This window comes from Lepidochelys kempii, chromosome 3, assembly GCF_965140265.1.
Source record: "Lepidochelys kempii isolate rLepKem1 chromosome 3, rLepKem1.hap2, whole genome shotgun sequence".
Classification (NCBI taxonomy): domain Eukaryota; kingdom Metazoa; phylum Chordata; order Testudines; family Cheloniidae; genus Lepidochelys; species Lepidochelys kempii.
Window position 1 is genome coordinate 191,771,977 of NC_133258.1, and position 16,454 is coordinate 191,788,430.

The 16,454-nt window shown below is 44.7% G+C and overlaps 1 protein-coding gene across 1 annotated transcript; it reads left to right on the plus strand.

The window, feature by feature from the left end:
• Positions 1-8,881: 8,881 nt before the first annotated feature.
• On the plus strand, positions 8,882-14,695 carry PROKR1 (prokineticin receptor 1). The gene is made up of 2 exons (XM_073335311.1): positions 8,882-9,369; positions 13,999-14,695. Exons 1-2 carry the CDS (start codon positions 8,882-8,884, stop codon positions 14,693-14,695), a joined length of 1,185 nt encoding a protein of 394 aa, XP_073191412.1.
• The last annotated feature ends 1,759 nt before the right edge of the window (positions 14,696-16,454 follow it).

Genomic DNA, 16,454 nt, shown 5'->3' on the forward strand with positions numbered 1-16,454 from the left:
GCTCAATACAGAGATATTCAGCTCAGAGAGGCTTTGGAAGACAATTCTAATAGTGAGCCACAGTAATATGTGTTGCTTTAATGTGTGCTCTGTCTTGCATTGCTTTTTTGCACCCTGGTATGAACCTTATAAGGAGTGCTGTGTATGTATTAATATAACATTGCAACTGCACCTATTATTGTTCTCTGTGAATGATGTCAGCCCCAGCCATCATAAGTTGTGAACTAATAAAGATGAATTAAGTTTCCATAAATGGTCTTTTAGTTCAAACCCAGGCAAACAGACACATTTATAACTGAATGAAACTTTATAAATACAGGGGAAAGAACCTCTGAAGAGGAAAGAACAGTCATTTCCATTCCACAAACACATACACCGACCCTGTCTCTCACAGGTAGTATATATGCAGTTGTGAACCGCCGTACTCTCCCACACAGGGTCGAGTGGTAGGGCTAGGGCAGCGGCTCTGGACCCCCCGTGGAATGTGGAGGGGTGGGAGTGTAGGGAGGTCCTGGAATACAGTTCTCTGTGGGCTGCGAAGTGATGTGTGAACTGGAAGATCAACAGGAGTCTCCAACATGCCTGCTTGCTGCTTGAGAAGCGCTAGCATCTCCTGCTGCATGTCTCTCTTCTTTACCTGCACCTTTCTCTTCTCTGCTCTATCCCTGGCCATGCTGTCTGTGAGGGTAATCCTCCAAGCCCTGTCTTTGCTATAAAAAGGAGCAAAGGCTTGCAGGATCCCCTGGAACATCATCCCATGTCCTCTTCCTTCTCCTCCTTATCTGGCTGAGCAACTCTGCTGGTGTGGACAGAGAGACCCTCCAGGCCACATTTCCAGCGCAAAAGATACGTAGTACCTCTGTGCATTGTGGGTGTATTCACAAGATAAATGGAAACTAGGTGTACATAACTCATCCCTCTGAGCCACACAATTTGCAAGTAGTACATTCTCACTTCTTCTTGGGATGGAGAGAGCATTGCGGCAGTCCCAGCGATGGTGTGGGAGCAAGTTGGGGAACGATAAGAAGGGGAAGGTAGCTCACGGCCATGCGTATATGCGAATAGGGCAATTGAACTGAATATTGGCACCATTTTCCAGCCCATGGTGATTTTAGCTAACATGTCACTCCTGAGGGTAACAGAAGCTGAAAGGGAACAGCTTCTGTAGGTGTTCAGTTGCAGACTGAGGCCGCATACTGCTAGCCTGTGATCTGCAATGGTGCTTGCTGAAGTAATTGCTGAATGGCATGTGAAAACATCCTACTGAGGTGGAAGAAATCAGGCAACCCTCCCTAGAAATCTTCAGCAGAGGATGTCAGACTACCTCCCGGAAAATTTCCTTGAGATCTCTATGGAGGATTCACAGGACTTCCTGGTGCATATAAATAAACTGTTCTGCGGGACCCCCTTTGCCTAACTGTACAGGTGAATGAGAAGCAGATAACTCTACCTCTCTTGGTTTTTTCACTACCTTTTCTAGCATAAATAAAAAAGAGTAAATCAACAGATGTGTTCCTGCAATTCAAAGCAACCTACATATTTACCAGAGGTTCCTTCCCCTGGTAAGTTGGACTTTAGGGACTGGGTGGACTGCCCAGGAGTCAAAATCAGATCCTGGCTTGCCATACCACTGGATCCTCTGGTCGCTTGCCTCCCATACTCCTCTTCCTCCTCATCATTGTTCACTGCAGGGCCCTGTAACTCCTGCTCCCCTAAAGTATCCACAAGGCTGTTGGGGAGAGGGGGTTGGGTCTCTGCCAAGGATGGTATGCAGCTCTTTGTAAAAGCGGCATGTCTGGGGCTCCACACCAGAGTGGCTGTTAGCCCGCCTTGCCTTCTGGTATGCCTGCCTCAGCTCCTTGGCTTTCACGCAGCACTGCTGCGTGTCCTTCTTGTAGCCCTTCTCCACCAAGCCCCGAGCGATCTACTCGTAAATATTGACTTTTCTACAGCTGGATCAGAGCTGTACCTGCACATCCTCTTCCCTCAACAGACCCAGGAGATCCAATACCTCCTGTGTACTCCAGGCAAGAGTGTGTCTGCAGCCTGTACTCGGCTTGGCCACCTGGGCAGTTGCTAGACATGTTCGCAAGTTGCTAGGTGAGCTCTCCATGCCGGGAAAACAGAAAATGGCACTTCAAAAATTTGCATGGCTTTAATAGGGAGAGGTGTGTACCTGGCCACTGGGCAGCAGAGTTCAAACTAGTGACCAGAGTGGTCAAGGTGGGGCATTGTGGGACATTTCCTGGAGACCAGCAAAGTCAACGTAACACAGTGTCTACACTGCCACTGCATCAACCTAAGCCCTACACTTCTCGCAGAGGTGGTGTTAAGTCCACTTAGCGGGCGAGTTATGTCAGAGGAAGTGACATTTTAGTGTAGAAGCTTACACAGTTAGGTCAATGTAAGCTGCCTTATGTTGCCCTAACTCTGTAGTGTAGACCAAGCATGAGACCCAGCATTTGATTTTCACTTTCCTGCTTGATTTTTAAACCATCAATAACGTTGCTATCTAATGAGCAACAAAATATTGCTTAATATTGGCAATGCTCAACTCCTCTTCTGCATTCTAAATAAGGTAATATGGCAGTTTCAAAGGATTCAGCTTTTACACACACACACACACACACACACCCCTACTTAGACTTGGCAATGTTAATCTGTATACAGAGGAAGATCAGTGTAAGCTCAAGAGAGAAAAGGGCCAGATCCTAAGCTGATAAAAACTGTCATAGCTCCATTGAGGTAATGTTTTTAGTCACTGGGGATAAACAGATTTACACCAACTGAGGATCTGGACCAAAGGAAAATAAATATTTGGATCCTGCCTAGATTTGAGATCCTATATAATTTTATTTAAGAGATTAAAGCAAAGAATTAATCAGAAGAATGACCTTTCTAATATAAAGCTCCAAACAGTTCCTTGTGCAGTAATTAATCTTTCTTTGAGTTCACTAAGGTTCATGTGTACTATTTTATGTAAGGATGTTTTATGTCTTATTCCATTGTACATTATAACTTTGCTTTATTTCTCCCTATATTTGTTCACACACATGGCATTGACATTTGACAACAGAAAGTTGTAATGTTTTGTGGCAAAATATGGCAAAGTACAGTGTATCTAATTTCATTGTGCCTTATTTGGTTGCATGCTTTCAGGACAACCAGAAAACTGTCTTATGGCTTTTGACTTATTACACTGAGTATTATAATTTAGGCCCAGTGAAATATTTTACTTGACATTATAAATGTGTGTGTGTGTGTGTGAATGAGAGAGAGAGAAAGGGGGGGAAATTATTCCTGCAATACTTTTGGAAGATCTTATTGTATTTATGTTTATATATCATTGAGGACCAGGGATCGTCAGTGGCACTGGAATGCTTTTTATAGGGGGGGTGCTGAAAGCCAGCAAAACTATTCCCAAACTTTTTACCTCGTCTGCCCCCCCCCGCCCCAGAGCTGAGGCTGGGAGCAGGGCCGTGTCTCCAGGAGTGGGGGACAAGGACAGGGATGAGGGGGCCAAGGCTGGGAGCAGGCGCAGGCCAGTAGTGGAGCCCCGCCTACAGGTCCAGCAGCCGGGACCTCACATGCGGGGTTGGCAACCAGGACCCTGTGTGCAGGGCCAGGTGCAGGGCCAGCAATCATGATGTGGGACCCTATGTGTGTGGCCGGGAGCGGGGCTGGCAGCTGGGACCCCGCCCACAGCCCGGAGCGGGGCTGGCGTCTGGCACCCTGCATAAAACCTGCACCTATGGGGATTGTATGTAATTCCATGGGGGTCGGGGGATCACAGCCCTTCAGGAACAAGGAACAGGTGCAGGAGGGGTGATGAGGCAAATTCACTCAAGCTGTAAAACTGCTCAAGAGGTAGCACTACCAGATGATGTGTATCTACTTGTTCAAACTGGACTCTCCAGGACCAACAAACAAAGAAAGGACTTGGAGATAACTATCCTCAGTTAAACTGATTCAGGATCTTCTTTCAGAGCCAGCAAACAGACAGGTTTCAGAGTAGCAGCCGTGTTAGTCTGTATTCACAAAAAGAAAAGGAGTACTTGTGGCACCTTAGCGACTAACCAATTTATCTGAGCATGAGCTTTCGTGAACTACAGCTCACTTCATTGGTTAGTCTCTAAGGTGCCACAAGTACTCCTTTTCTTTTAGCAAACAGACAGGCCTTTCTGTTGAATGAGGGACCCTAATCCTTAGGGAAATGTTGGAAGGACTGACACCTGCCAGAGCCTGATGTTGGAGTTGGGGTGACCTCTGGTAAGCTTTCAGCCGGCGTGAAGGTTCTTTTACTGTTTTTAATATGTTTTCTCTGTAATGCTTTCCCCTTAAGAATAAATGTGCTTGCTTTGAGCTAGGTGGTAACTTACAGCAGCTGTTCAGTGTGCAGTTGATAGTCTTTGGAGAGAGAGCAAAGCACAGGTGCTAGCCTGTTCAGACAGTTTGGCTTGCTGGGAATAACACAATTTAGGCAGGGAACTGCACAGCCTGGAAAAACCCCAGTTAGGAGGGGAAGAGATGCAGGTCTCTGCCCAAAAGAGGTTATGGCTGAGGTGCTGAGAGCCGAGAGTGGGTGCCCTTGCTGGAGCATAGAGGGGAAATACAGGTGCGGTTGCCCTGAACTGTAACTTCTTGTAAGAGATTAGGCTCTGTCTTATAGCGCCCTCTTCTGGCTGGAACCCAACTTGCTCTTACTGAGCCAGCGCCCTCCATGGGAGAATTCTACCTGGAACCTTCTCACTGAGTCCAGGAAGGTAATTTCCAGCAGGGTCAGTTGTTGTGGTTTCTTTTTCTTTTATTTCAAGTCGCCTCAACAAGTAGGATCAAAACTTCCCCAAGTCTCTCCCTCACTCCCCCATATGTTCCTCAACCCAAAGTTCCTGGTTCTTATCTCAGAGCCTTTTGATAATAGAACTTCCCCACAGTCTCCTTTCTGTCCATTTTTGTTTGTGGAAGCAGTTCCTCCCAGCAGTCGCTCCAGCCTCTGGCAGGTACTACAGCTACTCCTCTTTATTTCCTGCTCCTCCTTTTATGAGTCAGACGGTTAAGCTGTAGGTCTTTTCCCAGGTGCAACAGGTGGGGCTAATCACCCAGCCAGCCAGCTGCTGGCCTCTGTCCTCAGTCGGATGATGTCCCTTATAGCTTCACACATGTGAATTGGCTGACTTTCCACAAAACGCAAAACTTATCACATTAATGAACACCTTGTCACAGTCACATTTTCAAACCCAAGGAGTGGAGTTTCTTTTTCCATTTATTACTCTCCCCCAACGTGGTATCGGTAGACAGTAGCTCAAGTTCTCTTCCTTTCCTGTGTCTTGGTGATGGAGGACTTGAAAGGCTCAGCAGAATCATAGGAAAATCAAGGCTGCCACCAGTTGCATGAAGGCTGCCTCGTACTTTTCAGTTATTGAACAGCTTCCATAGAATCATAGAATATCAGGGTTGGAAGGGACCTCAGGAGATCATTTAGTCCAACCCCCTGCTCAAAGCAGGACCAATCCCCAACTAAATCATCCCAGCCAGGGCTTTGTCAAGCCTGACCTTAAAAACCTCACAGGAAAGAGATTCCACCACCTCCCTAGGTAACACATTCCACTGCTTCTCCACCCCCCTAGTGAAAAAGTTTTTCCTAATGTCCAACCTAAACTTCCCCCACTGCAACTTGAGACCATTGCTCCTTGTTCTGTCATCTGCTACCACTGAGAACAGTCTAGATCCATCCTCTTTGGAACCCCCTTTCAGGTAGTTGAAAGCAGCTATAAAATCCCCCCTCATTCTTCTCTTCTGCAGACTAAAGAATCCCCGTTCCCTCAGCCTCTCCTCATAAGTCACGTGCTCTAGCCTCCTAATCATTTTCATTGCCCTCTGCTGGACTCTTTCCAATTTTTCCACATCCTTTTTGTAGTGTGGGGCCCAAAACTGGACACAGTACTCCAGATGAGGCCTCACCAATGTCGAATAAAGGGGAACGATCACGTCCCTCGATCTGCTGGCAACGCCCCTACTTATACACAGGGTCGGCTCTACAGTTTTGGCCGCCCCAAGCGTGAAAAAACCTGCCACCGTGGACAGCAAAGGGGAGAAGCTGCCGCCGCTTTGCTGCCGCAGCGGGAGACACCAAGAAGCTGCCGCCGAATTGCTGCAGCAGCCGGAAGAACAGCCGCCCCTTTCGAACTGCCGCCCCAAGCACCTGCTTGGAATGCTGGTGCCTGGAGCCGCTCCTGCTTATATAGCCCAATATGCCGTTAGCCTTCTTGGCAACAAGGGCACACTGTTGACTCATAACAAGGGCACACTCCTGCTGCAGGGCTACTTGACTGCAAGCTGGGGGAACAGCTGCTGAAGGAGCTATTCTGCTATTGCTGTGTCCCAGCAATGCTTAGCTCTCAACTCAATACCATGTCCCATGTCTAGGAAATTGGTCAGGAAGGTCTTAGTTTTGATAGGTCTTTCGAGGGTCCCCTCCCAACGTAGGGCTTGAATCCAGCCCTTCATTCACTCCTGGGTAAGTAACCACTGACGAATATAAACAAAGATCAAACAGCATGCAGTGACCAGGACGGCAGCGGACATTCCTATTACAAGCTTGGTGACAAGGACACTGAGTGTGTTCAGTTCAGTAGGGAAGCCTTAAAGTAAAATAGGGGCTGTCATGTGGTATTGCGTACTGCATCTTTAAAATTACATATGCACGGCCAGCATCAAGGTGCCTCCCACTGAGAAAAGGCTTTAGATGCAGGCACACAGAGAAAGGCGTTCTGCTCCTTGTTGAGCTCCGGGGCTGACACGCTATTCCAGCTCTGGCAATAAAGTGTCATTTATTTAACTCGCTCAGCTGCGTTCCTCCTGATCCTGCCTGAGTTCCAGTGACTACAACAGGGAGTGACCCTGGAGGCGACCCCCAGAGCATCAGAGAACATGATGAAGATGAACCCTGTCACAGGTAGTCAGTTGTTGCTGTGTTGTCTTGTTTTAGGAGTTCCTCTGCTATTCGCAGGAAAACTGTTTGAAATATGTATCATCACTTTCTCTGTAAAGCATGTTGTTCCAGTGCACCTGGATTGCCTCTTGTATGGGGGTCTGGGGGGTTGAATTTGCACAGCTGCCAAGTGGCTGGGTGCAGCATTGTATGATGTGGTTGGCTGTTTGAAATTATAATCTAGTTTGTTCGCTGTTCTAGGCGGCGCGTGTCATTTTGCAACTCTTTTAGCCCGAGTGTAATTGGAAATGAAAGTTTTGCATGAGAGTTTCTCTCACAAACCCATCAGCATCAGTGCCCCACAGCCCGTGGCCAGTGTTGTGGAAAATGCAGCTCAGGAGGACAGCTCCGCTCTGCAGATTGTCCTCTGCAGTCAAAGTAGGACCCACTTGATGACATCTGACATTGTGGGGACTTGGTGCTTTAATGCAATGAAGCAGCAGCTCCTGCCAATTTCATCCCAGTACTATGTGCCGCTTTGAGCCTCTAAATATCAGTAACTGGAGGGCTGGATCACTTCCAGCGGGCAGTTAAGAGGATGCTAGGACACATCTCTGTTAGCATTCTGGTGCATAAAGCACACATGGGCATGGGAGCTGAGGGGGTTGTTGGTATGTGACGCATTTCAAAATGTACAGAATTATTGGAAGTTCCTTCGGTATCTTTTGTAGAAATGACAAGAAAAGAGATGGAGGGGGTTTCCCTCCCTTTCAACAATTCTGAACATTTGTTCTCCAAGTCAGAAAGATGTTCCTTTTCATATAAATAAAGTCCCTCTTTGTTGAAGAGGGTCCTCACTCTTAGAGATACATTTGTCCATGTATTAGACCAGTGGTCCCCAACCTTTCCCATAGCACATTCCTATTCCCAAGAGACTCTGGCAAGCGGGTGGTTCTCAGGTGGTTGCGCTCACCGGCGGCATTTCTGTGGCGCAGTGTCCTGCCGGCGCACACAACAGCGCCTGCGGGTACCGCATGGGGGACCCCTGTATTAGACCTTTCTGATCAGCTCCACCGAGCAATATCGTCAGCTGGTGTAAATTGGTGAGGTGCTCATGACTTCAGCAGAGCTGCACCAATTTATACTAGCTGAGGATTTGGCACGATGTACTCAATTAAATGTTGCCCAAAAGAAATTTCCTGGCTACTCCACCCCTCATGTATCCCTGGAGGCTCTTATTTAATTAGCTAATGTATTTAGATGCTATGAGGCAGTTCTCCCTCTTTTCTGCCCTGTAATGTGCTGCCCTTCAGAGACCCTTAGGCAGACTGCAAAGCTTCTGTATCCAAAGGTACATCAGGTGTTTCGCAGCAAACTAAGGTGCCATGTCCTAACTTCTCATACTCACTCAGCTACATGACAGCCTGTGGGCAGAGAGGCTAGCAGAGGTTGGACATGAATTTCACAGTCCTGCCACGTCACTTCATTCTGTGCAAATGCAACTGCCTAGTAAATGAAACGCTGCTGCTGAATTAGGATCAAAATCCAACGTGTGGTCAGAGTTCACAGGATTTGACAATAATCACAAAGAAATCTTTCCATACCAGGGCACTGTCTCCCCATGCAGATCTGTCCATGCAGCTGCAGATCACCAGAGGAAAGGGGAGCATTGCTAATGAAGAGAAGACGCTCTCCCTACAGCTCAGCAATTTTTTCACCTTTTGTTCTCTACATACGTTTCCTTCTTTTTTGTCTCCATAAAAAGGTGGCAAATGTTGCTGTTGCTCTTCAGCCTCACAGCGATGAGGAGGAGGAGGAGAAGGTGACTTGCTCCTTGGGGAAAACATCAGGCAAGCTCTCCTGTTACGTCCTCTCCCACTCTTTGGGTGATATTAACAAGATCCCAGGGCCCAGCACAGTTGACTGTGTGGAAAGAGCGGAGACACCACCATGGGGCAGGAAGAGCGCAACACCTCCACTACCGCCATCAATTTAGCTGCCATCTACAACCTCCACAGTGGGGATTTCCCCTCCTTCCGAAATTTCTCCTTCCCATTCAATTTTAGTTACAGCGATTACGACTTGCCCCTGGACAGTGAGGATGATGTGACCAAGACCCGCACCTTCTTCGCGGCCAAGATTGTGATTGGGGTGGCGCTCATCGGCATCATGCTGGTCTGTGGCATTGGCAACTTTATCTTCATTGCTGCCCTGGCCCGCTACAAGAAGCTGCGCAACCTCACCAACCTGCTGATTGCCAACCTAGCCATCTCCGACTTCATCGTGGCCATTGTCTGCTGTCCCTTTGAGATGGACTACTACGTTGTGCGGCAGCTGTCCTGGGAGCACGGCCATGTGCTCTGTGCCTCTGTCAATTACCTACGCACCGTCTCCCTGTATGTCTCTACCAATGCTCTCCTGGCTATAGCCGTAGACAGGTAAGCAGGGGAAATGGATGGTTTAATTTATACAGGGAGAGGAAACCAGGGATCCCTGTCCCTCTCAACGGCCAAGATTTTCAAGTGTTGGTGCCACCTAAATAAGTGGCTTAATGTTTAGAGGTGCTGAGCACCTATGGGCCCTATTGATGTCCAGCAGATTTGTAGAAATCAGGCCACTTAAAAGCTTGATCCTGAGAGGTGCTAAGCAGAGGTCAGGAATTCTTTGATGATATGTTGGGGTTGTTTGGGGTTTTTTTTGTCAGTTTTGAGAAAAACTTCCTCAGGCCCAGGATGGAATTTTGGAGAAGAGAACCATCCCAGAATAGCCAAAAGCCTACCCCTTAGGGCACTTATGTGAGAGACCCAAGTTCAAGTCCCTGCTCTGCCTGATTTAAAGCAGGGACTTAAGCCTGGATCTTCCATATCCAAGGTGAGAGCCCAAGCCACTGCACTATACAGTCACTTTCTCTCAGTCTCCTCTCTTGAAGCTGTTCCACTTTTCATACATAATTATATATTCATTGGGCCAGAGAGAGACTTACTCTGTAGTCCACTGGTTAGGGTACTCATCTGGTGATCACTGGGCTATTGGCTATTTGGGTCTATTGGTCTCTCCTATAAAGTATTTTGAAACATCTAGTTTTCATTCTGATGTGGAAATAAAATGAATGGCAGCACTTCAAAAAATGTTATGAACCAGAATTCTTGTTTTCCAGCCAGCCCTATTGAGAACCCTCCCCTGCCATTCAATCAAGCACTTGACAGCACTAAGCTGGACATTTAAATATAGAATTAGGTGCTAAGCTTTAGGCATCCAAAAATCTTCTCTCTGGGTCTAAATCATCAATAACTCACTATCCTCTCCTATTTATTTATTTCCATGGTTGGCACCAAATATTTTCCCAGGCAAATGACTATATCAAGGTCCCACAGGAACCCATGTGGGCATCAAACCCGAGACTCTTGCATTTTTCAAGCCGTTATGAAAATGACTCCTAGTTTAAGCCCTAGTTCCATTAAAGGAGCCTCTTCAAATTGGGTTCTGAGACCATGGGTGCCTCACAATGCCCAGATGCCACACAATTTGCTTCACTTTGCATCCCTGAGACCTTTGTATGGAGTTTCTCTCCCTGTAAGAATTTTTAAAGTATAACCACTGACTTCACATCGGGTGGCTACTGCTCTTGCCTACCACTTTTTGTTTTATTGGTCCTGTGCACCACTGACTCAGATACCTGCTTGACACCAAAATTAAGTCTGTCACAATTGATCTGTAGAAGGCAAGTCAGAAAAGATTGTTTCCAAAGAGAAAGATCACACAACACAAGTCATTCCCTACACCACAATGCCACATGACTAGCTTTGAAGACTTACAACAGCTCAGGGTATTAGTATTATTGTCTTTTCCCCTTAATATTTGCAATTGATCCTGTTTCCTTTCTATGCCATTTTAAGTTATAATCTCAGTTACTCCATTTGGGGGCCTGATTCTCCTCTCATACCAATTTAACACTGATGTAACTCCACTGACTGTTGTGTAGATACTATTGATCCAGCCTCCACTGAAATCAATGAGCGTCTTTCCATTAGCTCCAGTGGGAATTGGGTCAAGCCTTTTCACTGGCTTAAGTAGGAGAAGAACCAGCCCCTATGAGCCAGCTCTTCAGCTGGTGTGAACTGACATAGCTCCAGTGTAGTCTGTGTGAACCAGTTCAGGAGTTGGCTTTATGTCTTTGTTTTGAGCTTATTACAGTTTTCTATTTGATTTAATTGTTCTTAGATCATAACGAATGGTTTGGACAGACCTGTTCAGTCACCTCCTCTGTCCCACCACCTCACACAAAGTTGTTCCCAAACAGACAGTAGGAGGTACTTGTCATCAAGTCCTTGTGCCTGCCAAAAGCATGAAGAAGATTTTCCGGCATCTCTCCCAGTCCATCTACTAAAATGATCCTGGAAAAGTATTTTTAAAAAGTTATTGCAAAACCAAGCCACAAAGTTTATATAAATCCATATGCAATTTTAAAGCCTAAGTGTTCTCTCTTTTTGTAAGAGGGTTTAATTTTTTTTTTTAAATTGTTGAAAGCTCCTTTTGCCCAATAGCAATCAATTAAAACCCCTGTGGTTATTTCTTTGATCGGGCAAATGTCGATCTATAATTCATTCACATCTCTTTTGCTCAAAATGGTTAACTGAAGAAGAAGAAATTGCTAACATTCTGTTTATCTGAGAGCTTGGATAATTATGTGATAAGCAAGCTTAAGATGCACTATTTTAAAAGATATTTCAGGAAAACATTTTTGCAGTAAGATACTCTAAAGTAGAAACATTCATATCCATAGTATTCTCTATTTTTGGAACAAAGTTCAGGAGATATGGCAATACAGTATGTTGACCTCTCCATTTTTGCTGGTCAACATTTTGAGCCCATCCTGCATCCCTGGGACACCCTAGATGGGAATAATTCGTACATATTATGATGAGCTGAGACATATCAGGGCAGTTTCGTGCAACTCAGCTGGTGCAATGCTGCCCTAAAGGCAACTTAGCTGGCCACTGGCAGATTCCCCCTAACACAGAAGGATCCTCAGGTAATGTAGAGCTGCCACAGCTGCGCCTATGATCCACTAGCTCCCCAGCCACAGCCAGTGCAGGGGATATGGCTGGGGAATGGCTAGAGCATTCTTGCAACTGCACAATCTCCAGCTTCCATAATGGCAGCCACGATCGCTTAGTGCAATTTAGAGCAGCCTGAAGAGTGCTCTACCATGTGCAAGAAGATGGTATTAGGGCGGAGAAGCCCCAGGATCAGGGGGACAGGAAGGTGGCTTAAGTCACCTTTGTACCTATGCCTCCTTAGTTCTGCCAAGCACTTCTCAGCCAGCACTAAGAAGCTGGGCTGGTGTATTCTTCTGTTTTACTGGCATTTATTTAAAATGGGGAACCTTTCACTTGGTGAAAAGAGAAGCAGCACTTAGTTAATAATAAAAATATATACAGTTGTCAGTTCCATTGCACTGCTTTGGGGGTGACCTCTTTTGCCATTCCATGGGATCTTGTCTGTACCAAGAAGATCTTTGAGGTGTGCATTTGACCCCAGATGGGGCACCCAAGTAGCTTGACTGACATTTCATTTATTTATGAATTAGTGATCCAATAATATATAATATACAGGCATAAAATCCTTCTAATGAATGATAAATTGCACTATTTTAAACAGTTATTACACCTTGATGTGGAATACAAAACTACAGATCGCTTGGGAGGGTAGACACATTTTGTGAATACATTTGATCAAAATGTTCTTTATGTGGAAAAGATGGTTCAAATCTTCTTGTGCCAAATTGTGTCCCCAATTAAGCAGAACTCCCCACCAAGATCAGAGTGAAAACAGGTGCTATAATATGGCCCCTTGTGCCTTTTTAACTTAATTGAGTCAATAGCAATTGATTCATCTTGCATATAAAATACTAAGCTTTCTCCTTAGCTTTTGTTAACTGCTGCATGGTGAATGGCAGCAGCAAACTGATTGCAGTCTTCTAATAATTAATGAGTGCAAGCAGCTGTCGTCATGGTAAGTAATATGGCAGCTAAATGGTCATAGAAAATTTACGCTCCTATTACCAATAGTCTCTTGCTACACACAAAACAAAAATCCACATTAGAGTAAACTGCCAGGATTTATATATAAAACCCTTTATCAATTATATGAAAACATCCTGAGATGTAAATATTTAAAAGTATTGGTAGGTCTGATTTCAATTCAAACCTTTATTACCGTATAAAATAGTTGTGTTTCCATTATTTTAAATATCTTTACACAGAGATTGAATGGTAGTAACTGTATCTTCCCTAATCCTACACATTCAAGTACTTCTCAGCCAAGGAATGTATTTTCCTCCTTGTCCTCTAAGGATATATTACTGTGTGCTTTCAAGTCTCACACAGATATATGTGCATCTAGTCCATCTAAGAACAACACAAATAAATCACTGTGTATTGTATCTGTGTCACCGACTAACCCTTAAAAGATGTTTACAGCTTCTTTTCATCCAATTCTTTGCATCCAATGAAGTGAGCTGTAGCTCACGAAAGCTCATGCTCAAATAAATTGGTTAGTCTCTAAGGTGCCACAAGTACTCCTTTTCTTTTTGCGAATACAGACTAACACGGCTGTTACTCTGAAATCTTTTCATCCTGTCTCTCATAACTCAGGATCAGGGTTAAAGAAAGAATGTTTCCATATTGGTAGGAAGTTAAGCCATGATTTTTCAAAAACAGGAACCTAAAATGTAGGCTCCTAAATCCATACTTAGGCACCTAAATAGACAGCCAGATTTTCAAAGTGCTGAGCAATAACAAGATGGCCAGTACTTCTGGAAGTTCAGTCACTCAGTCAGATGCTTATTTACGGATTTAGGAGCCTAAGTTTAGGCTGCTTCATTTTTTACTTATTTTTTGTCTCTTTTTCCTTCAAGAAAGCAAATATCTATCAAGTTCTCCATTTTTAAAACAATGAAAATTTCTGTCCCCTCCCCAGTAAATTACCCTGCTTGGATTCAGAAATGTACTTTAGATAATAAGCTTTCCTGACTTTGTTCTGAGTATGTTATTTATCTTTTGTAGGTATCTGGCCATTGTCCACCCACTCAAACCACGAATGAATTATCAAACAGCTACTTTCCTAATTGCTTTGGTCTGGATAGTCTCCATACTCATTGCGATACCATCTGCATATTTTGCGACTGAAACTGTAATATTCATAGTAAAAAATCAGGAGAAAATTTTTTGTGGCCAGATTTGGCCAGTTGACCAGCAAATGTATTATAAATCCTACTTCCTCTTCATCTTTGGCATTGAATTTGTTGGACCTGTAATCACAATGACCTTGTGTTATGCCAAGATTTCTAGAGAGCTTTGGTTTAAAACTGTCCCAGGGTTCCAGACAGAACAGATCAGAAAGAGGCTCCGGTGCAGAAGAAAAACAGTCATGGTACTTATGTGTATCTTAACAGCCTATGTCCTCTGCTGGGCCCCATTCTATGGATTCACAATTGTCCGTGACTTTTTCCCCACAGTCTTTGTGAAAGAGAAGCATTACCTTACAGCCTTTTACATAGTTGAGTGCATTGCCATGAGCAACAGCGTGATCAACACTATGTGCTTTGTAACTGTAAAGAATAACACCATGAAGTATTTGAAGAAGATCATGTTGCTTAGGTGGAGATCTACATATAACAGCAGCAAATCGAGTGTAGATTTAGACATTAAAACTAGTGCAATGCCTGTCACAGAAGAGGTAGACTGCATAAAATTAAAGTAATTTCTTGTGGTTCTATTGTCATGACATATATATTCCGTGGGGGGAGAGGGGTTGCCTCAGAAAATTCTCTTTTTCTGTGATGCTATCTACTAATGCAGAGAACACTGGACTACGAGTCAGTAGACCATGGCTCTATTCCTCACTATGCCAGTGACCTTCTGTCCCAATGCTCTTTGCCTCAGTTTCCCCATCTATAAAACTGGAACACTGACACTTCTCTTTTGTAAATCCCTTTGCGATTTAGGAATGGCAAGTGCTATATAAGAACAAGGTTGTATTGTCTGGGTCTGAAATTCCCCTGGCACTCCTAGCAATGATGCTGAAAATTCCCTCCATTTCCCCTTAACTCTGGGTGTGACCTTTGACCTCTTCCAGCCCATAACCCTTGCCTTTAAGGCACTCATCCTTCCCCACACATATCCTCTCCACCTCGCTAAGGTGGGAAGCAAGACTTTACGGCTTTATGGTACTCCTTATCCTCTCAAAATGTCCAGGCTCCTTCAAGTACCCAAGCACCTAGCAACCCACTGTCATTTCAACCCCACACAGCCTCCTGATCCACAGCATAGCCTCCTGCCACCAGGCCCGTTTTCTACCATTTCCTGCTCTAGCAAAGAGCCTGAGTCCTTTACTGTGGCATCCTGTATAGAACACTTTGATCTCCTCCCCCTTTGTACATTTATGCAGAATGTTACTTTGCTCTTGTGTACCTGAAAATGGAATGGCTCCATTTTCCCACTGGCATGGAGGAGTTCTTCCTCGCCTGCTTAGGGCCAGATTCTGTCACCCTCACCGATGTTATGACCATCATACTCCAAGAGCAGGCCCATTCATTTCAATAGGACTACTTTCTGAGTAAGGAGCTATTTAGTGGTTAAAATTCACCCTTGTGCACATTGCCTAGCCATCCCTTAAATTCCATGTATGCCCTTAAAATAGGGTTTGAGTGGGACATATATAGTGTATTGGGCTTGTGCTGGCCCTCTGCAAAAGGGTGAATTTCACCCACTGTGAGTAAGGGAGATAGAATCTGTCCCTCTATGAACCCGTCACTGATTTGCTGTTTGACTGTCACTTGTTATCTGTGTAAATGTAGCAAAATCATGCACCATGCAACATGTCCAGATGAATTCTGTGTGATCTTCTTTAATTCCATCTTTATCATTCAGTTTTTGTACAGCACAAGGATCGGTGTATCTTTTAATTAGTAACTGTGATTATACAGATAATGTCAGTGAAGTACATTCATTTAAGCTCCAGTCATTACACTTCATGAATTTTCATGTATTGGAATCAAGGCTTTTCTACTGAGCTGCAGAACGCTTGTCATTTTTGTGTGATTGATACTGCCTCCCTTTGAAGTAAACTGCTTTTGTAAATAATTCGTCTATTTGTGAATTTAAAGTGAACAGAAATGTCTGTTACTTAATAAAACAATAAATGAAGGAATCTGAGCAGCATTCAAGATTATTCTTACGAAAATTGCTTTTCATACTCAAATTTTTTTACATCAGAGAATGGACTAAAATGTCAATAATCCCATTTTGGTAGCAAAGATCAGTGGTGCTGGGATGGGGTGGAGCAGATCCAGAGGCCACTGCTGGAGGTCTCAGGGTCCTGCCACAATCATCCCAGGAAAGGAGCAGTTGAGCTAAGTTCTCGAAGCTGCCTAGACAGACTGCACAGGAAGCAGTCAGTCAGTCTGGGGAAGGCTTCAAGGAGCTAGCCAATCAGAGGGTTGCAGAATAGTATAAAAGGA

Bases quoted from the DNA above. Each gene is read 5' to 3' on its own strand.
- PROKR1 (XM_073335311.1), top strand. From the start codon at position 8,882: ATGGGGCAGGAAGAGCGCAACACCTCCACTACCGCCATCAATTTAGCT. The intron at 9,370-13,998 runs GTAAGCAGGGGA...TATCTTTTGTAG, and splicing joins CTGGCTATAGCCGTAGACAG to GTATCTGGCCATTGTCCACC.